Here is a 5,741-nt window from a genome sequence, read left to right as displayed (position 1 = left end):
TTATTAGAGACAGGGTTTCACCATGTTGCCAGGCTGGTCTTGAACACCTGACCTCAAGTGATCCAGTTCGGCTTCCCAAAGTGCTGGGATTACAGGCATGAGCCACCACACTTGGCCCACAAGTTTCATTTTGAAGTAGTCTAGGGGCCTTGGTCCTGAAAGCGGTCAGGACTATAAATCAAATAGTGATGGTTTTAAATGGGAGGGAATGAAGTCTGCAAAATTTCCCCAGATTATTTTGAAGATCTCTTCTCCCCACCCCTCCTAACCTACTTTCTATAGCCTGGTCTAGGAGCAGGAAATCTGGAAGAAGATTCTTGGGGGAGGGCTCCAGAACTCAGCTTCCCGGTTAATGGCTGATGGAATTTACACAAGATCTGGGCAAAGGTGAAAGGGCGGTGCCCAGCCCCAAATTCCTTATATCTTTGCTCCGCTTCATTGACACCCCCACCTTCTCCCCACCCCAGACTTCACCCAAACTCTGACCTCTTACTCTGTCTACTTAACTCTGGCCCCGGGCAGCCAAGACAAAGCAAAAGGCAGGGCAGCATGAGCCGATCACCTCTCAATCCCAACCAACTCCGATCAGTGGGCTCACAGGATGCCCTGGCTTCCCTGCCTCCACCTACTCCCCAGAATCCCTCCACCCACTCTTGGGATCCTCTGTGTGGATCTCTGCCCTGGGGCCTCAGCTGCCTTCTGGCTCTGCAGGTAGGAGGCAGAGGTGCTGGCTGATGGCGTGTGTGGGGAAGCAGGTGTATGTGTGGCACACGAAAGCCTGTGGAAGTATCGTAGGTATTTCCACCTCTCTGAAGACTGCCCTCCCCATTCCTCCACCTACAGCATGTCTTGGTCGTGGCTTCTCTGCTCTGTGTCTCCCACCTGCTCCTGCTTTACAGTCTCCCCCCAGGAAGACTCTCGTACTCCCCTTCCCAGCTCCTGGCCTCCAGCTTCTTTTCATGTGGTGTGTCTACCATCCTGCAAACTTGGGTGGGCAGCAGGTGAGACGAACCTCCCGGGAGAGAGGGGCAGGGTTCCGGAGGGTAGGAGAGGTCTGGGGGAGCTTTGTTGGCTGCCACATATTTACAGACCTGCTGGGGCTGCTGTTCCTACAGGCTGCCTCTTGTCCAGGCTCCATCCTTAGAGTTCCTTATCCCTGCTTTGTTGCTGACCAGCCAGAAGCTACCTCTGGCCATCCAGACACCTGGAAACTGTGAGCACAGAGCAAGGGCAAGGGGTAAGGGTGGGGTTGGGTTCTCATCCAAGCGTGCAGGTGTAGGTGGGTGCAGGATTGAGATTGGGCAGTGGCAAGACTGAGACAATGTAGGGGGCTTGGACCTGTGCCAGGTGTGGGACTGTAGAGCTATGGGTCTCCATCCCATTCACCTTTCTCTTTTCCATGCCCCAAACTTTTCCTAGCCTCCCGCATGCATCTGTGTAGGAGACCTAGCTGCCTTGACTTGGGGCACTGGAACACTTCTATCCAGGAGGTGGGTGTCTAGAGGTGAGGAGGGATAAGGATGGTGCCAGGCTTTTGGAGGTGGGAGGGAGGGCTCTTGTTTCCATTGTGCAGAGACTGAGATGCTCCTGGAAAGGAGCTGGGGGAGGAACCCATACCTAGAATTAGGAAGACCAGGCTGAGGCCAGTTTGACTGAGCAGAATGTTTTCTCTCCATCCTCTCCTCTCTTCTACCAGGTATCCGGAGCAGTGGTGGTATCTGGGCTGTTGCAGGGCACGCTGGGGCTGCTGGGGAGTCCTGGCCGCGTGTTCCTCCACTGTGGGCCCCTGGTACTGGCCCCCAGCTTGGTTGTGGCAGGGCTCTCTGCCCACAGGGAGGTGGCCCAGTTCTGCTCCGCTCACTGGGGATTGGCCTTGCTGTACGTTGAGTCCTGAGAGGCATGGGATGGTGCCTAGTGGGGTGTATGGGGGGACAGGGGGAGGGTAGAGCTGCTGGTCCTATCAGATTCAGCAGCATCTGGAATAGGGACATGTTTTATATTTGGAATCCAAGACATTTCCTTGATACATCTGTTCTGACTTTCACACTGTCTTCTGCTGTCCCTCAAGGTGCCTTCCTATTCCTTCCATGGGAGTTTCCTTCTCTGGGACAGCCCCTTTTATGGTATTCTGCCCACTCCCACCTCCTTTCCCATCCCTCAGGATGCTTGCTGCTCTTGCTCCTAAAGCCTTCTCTCTCCTAGGGTCATCCTGCTCATGGTGGTCTGTTCTCAGCACCTGGGCTCCTGCCAGTTTCATGTGTGCCCCTGGAGGCGAGCTTCAACCTCATCAACTCACACTCCTCTCCCTGCCTTCCGGCTCCTCTCGGTATGTGTGGGTCTGGGCAGGGCGTAGAGGTCAGAAGGGCTGCCCTGGAGTGCTCACTCTGGCCCCTACCTTTCAGCTTCTTTCTACCCCTCCAAGGCTGGTCGGAAGGTTCTGGGGAGGAGTTCTTTTCTGTCTCAGTCTCACCCCTCAGGTGCTGATCCCAGTGGCCTGTGTGTGGATCATCTCTGCCTTTGTGGGGTTCAGCGTTATCCCCCAGGAACTGTCTGACCCCACCAAGGCACCGTGGATTTGGCTGCCTCACCCAGGTGGGTTTTCTCCTTGTCCTCCATTCTCTTGCTCAAATAAAGATATCTATTAATTTGAACTCAAACTACTTAATGGATTTTATTTCTGAGTTAAATCCTGTGTTTTCTCAAAACATACAGGAGAGAATAATTGCCAGTCTAGGGGACAGACAATGCTAGTCCCTCACTGCAGGCGTTTTTTGTTGTTGTTGTTGTTGTTTGTTTGTTCGTTTTTTGAGACAGGGTTTCACTATGTCACACGGGCTGGAGTATAGTGGCATGATCATATGCCTCAACCTCCCAGGCTCAAGTGATCCTCCTATCTAAGCCTCCCGAGTGACTGGGACTACAAGTGCATGTCACCATGCGGGCTATTTTTTTTTTTTGTAGAGATGGGGTTTCACCGTGTTGCCCAGGCTGGTCTCAAACTCCTGGGCTCAAGTGATCTGCTTGATTAAGTGCTGGGATTACAGGCGTGAGCCACTGCGGCCCATCCCACTGCAGGTGTTTTATTTGGGTCAGTGTTAGGAGACAATCTATTGTTTCTGTAGCCCCCAATACTCACTCCTTACTCACCAATACTCCTTACCCAATGAACACATTTATATTACCAGCCCCCATGGGCATTTGACTTGGCAACATATGTATAAAGATTGCTTTTGAGGCATTGTATGTGAAATTTGCCCATTCTTCAATTTATTTATTTATTTAATTTATTTTTTGAGGCAGGGTCTTGCTGTGTCACCCAAACTGAGATGCAAACTTGACTCACTGCAGCCTCAACCTCCGGGGTCCAAGCTATCCTTGTGCCTCCGCCCCACAAGTAGCTGGGACTCCAGGTGTGCACCACCATGCCTGGCTAATTTTTGTGGGTTTATTTGGTAGAGACGGGATTTCACCATGTTGTCCAGGCTGGTTGCTCATTAATTTAATAAGGATCTGCTGAGTGCTGATTATGTACTAGGCATATATTAGGGGACACAGTGATGAACATGACAGACACAGCCCTTTCCTTCACGGAGCTTACAGTCCATTGGGGAATACAGATGCTAATTAAAGAGTCATCCAAGGAAATATAAAATTGCCATTGTGGGAAGTGTAACCAAAGGGAGATACAGTGTGTCCTAAGAGCTAATAATGGAGGCCAGGCACAGTGGCTCACACCTACAATCCCGGCACTTTGGGAGGCAGAAGCAGGAAGATTGCTTGAGGCAAGGATTTTGAGAGCAGCCTGGGTAATAAAGGAAGACTCCATCTCAACAAAACATAAAAAGATTAGCTGAGTCCAGTGGCACATGCTTGTAGGCCTAGCTACTCAGGAGACGGAGGCAGGAGGATCCCTCGAGCCCAGGAGTTGGAGGCTGCAGTGTGCTATGATCGTACCGCTGCATTCCAGTACAGGTGACAGAGTGAGACCCTGTTTACAAAAATAAAATAAAACGCCAGGTGCCATGGCTAACACCTGAAATTCCAGCACTTTGGGAGGCTGAGGTGGGAGGATTGCTTGAGCCTAGGAGATTGAAGCTGCAGTGAGCTATGATTGCACCACTGCACTTCAGCCTGGGCAACAGAGCAAGGACCTGTCTCAAAACAAACAAGCAAACAAAAAAGCCTATAATAGGGAATTTGAATAAATCAGGGAGGTCAATAAAGATATTCTGTTTTTTTTTTTTTTTTTTGAGATGGAGTTTCACTCTTGTCACCCAGGCTGGAGTGCAATGGTGTGATCTTATCTAACTGCACCTCCACCTTCTGTGTTCAAGTGATTCTCCTGTCTCAACTCCTGCCTCCCAAGTAGCTGGGATTACAGGCATGCGCCACCACACCTAGCTAATTTTGTATTTTAGAAGAGATGGGTTTTCACCATGTTGGTCAGGCTGGTCACAAACTCCTGACCTCAAGTGATCCACCTCCTCAGCCTCCCAAAGTGCTGGGATTACAGGTGTGAGCCACCGTGCCTGGTCTAAGGAAAGATATTCTTGAGGATGTGATAATTGAGTTGAGATGGAAGAGATGAGTAGGGGCTAACTAGACAAAGGCAGGAGGGAAGAGCATTCTAGTTGCAGGAAACAGCATATGCAAAGGCCCTGTCGTGGCTGGGAGCACAGCAAGTATAAAGGCCTACAACGAGGCCATGTGGCAGGAGTAAAGGAAGTGAGGTGGTATGTGCTGGGAGATGAGGCTGCAGAGAGAGGGAAGGGCCAGACCGAAGAGGACCTTGTAGACCATGGGCAAGGGATGGGTCTTTCTCCTTCGAGTTCTGTAGTTTTGTCCCAAGACATTATCTTCAAAGACACTGAGGCATTTAGGATTCTTGGGGCACAGGCTGTTGGAGGCGGGGGGATACTCCTGACTTGAATCTGGCCCCAAAGTGGCTCCTTCTCCTTCCCCAGGTGAGTGGGATTGGCCTTTGCTGACACCCAGAGCTCTGGCTGCAGGCATCTCCATGGCCTTGGCAGCCTCCACCAGCTCCCTGGGCTGCTATGCCCTGTGTGGCCGGCTGCTGCATTTGCCTCCCCCACCTCCACATGCCTGCAGTCGAGGGCTGAGCCTGGAGGGGCTGGGCAGTGTGCTGGCCGGACTGCTGGGAAGCCCCATGGGCACCGCATCCAGCTTCCCCAACGTGGGCAAAGTGGGTCTTATCCAGGTATGTGGACTTGGGATGGGGTGGGGTGCAGCCAGCAGTGAAGGAGAGGGAAGGGAATTTACATTGATTGATTGCCAGCTGCACCCAGCACCTCACATCAACTATCTCACTTGGGGAGGTGCCTAAGATTAGACTTTGGGCTAAGAGACTGGGTAAGTGAACAAGTTACCACTGAACTCCTGTGCATGAGGCACTGTGCCAAGGCTGGGTGACCTAAAGTTCTGCTCTCTTGGGGACTTTGTGGAGGGAGAGGCAGACAGTTGAAGGAAAATAGTATCTTTTTTAAAAAGTGGGCCAGTCATGGTGGCTCACGCCTATAATCCTAGCACTTGGGGAGGCTGAAGCAGGTGGATCACTTGAGGCCAGGAATTCAAGACCAGCCTGGCTAACATGGTGAAACCCTGACTCTGCTAAAAATATAAAAATTAGCTGGGCATGGTGCCCTGCACATGTAATCCCAGCTACCTGGGAGGCAGGAGAATCACTTGAGCCTGAGAGACATAGGTTGCTGTGAGCTGAGACT

The 5,741-nt window shown here is 51.6% G+C and overlaps 1 protein-coding gene across 2 annotated transcripts in view; it reads left to right on the top strand.

The window, feature by feature from the left end:
* The first annotated feature begins 60 nt into the window (after window positions 1-60).
* The window catches only part of SLC23A3 (solute carrier family 23 member 3), a 9,791-nt gene continuing 4,110 nt past the window's right edge, over window positions 61-5,741 (top strand). The window contains exons 1-8 of one of the 2 annotated variants that reach the window (XM_017535085.2): window positions 61-711; window positions 844-1,001; window positions 1,116-1,213; window positions 1,420-1,490; window positions 1,697-1,878; window positions 2,203-2,326; window positions 2,478-2,592; window positions 4,965-5,558. In XM_017535085.2, the coding sequence (XP_017390574.2) occupies window positions 550-711; window positions 844-1,001; window positions 1,116-1,213; window positions 1,420-1,490; window positions 1,697-1,878; window positions 2,203-2,326; window positions 2,478-2,592; window positions 4,965-5,344 (1,290 nt within the window). In that variant the 5' untranslated portion in view covers window positions 61-549 and the 3' untranslated portion in view covers window positions 5,345-5,558. Of the gene's footprint in view, window positions 712-843; window positions 1,002-1,115; window positions 1,214-1,419; window positions 1,491-1,696; window positions 1,879-2,202; window positions 2,327-2,477; window positions 2,593-4,964; window positions 5,559-5,741 lie in introns of those variants that run through there. The other variant, XM_037740858.1, reaches the window with a different exon arrangement.

The sequence above is a fragment of the Cebus imitator genome, unplaced genomic scaffold (genome assembly GCF_001604975.1).
Source record: "Cebus imitator isolate Cc_AM_T3 unplaced genomic scaffold, Cebus_imitator-1.0 Scaffold91, whole genome shotgun sequence".
NCBI classification, from domain to species: Eukaryota; Metazoa; Chordata; class Mammalia; order Primates; family Cebidae; genus Cebus; species Cebus imitator.
This window is presented reverse-complemented; position numbering and strand designations above follow the sequence as displayed.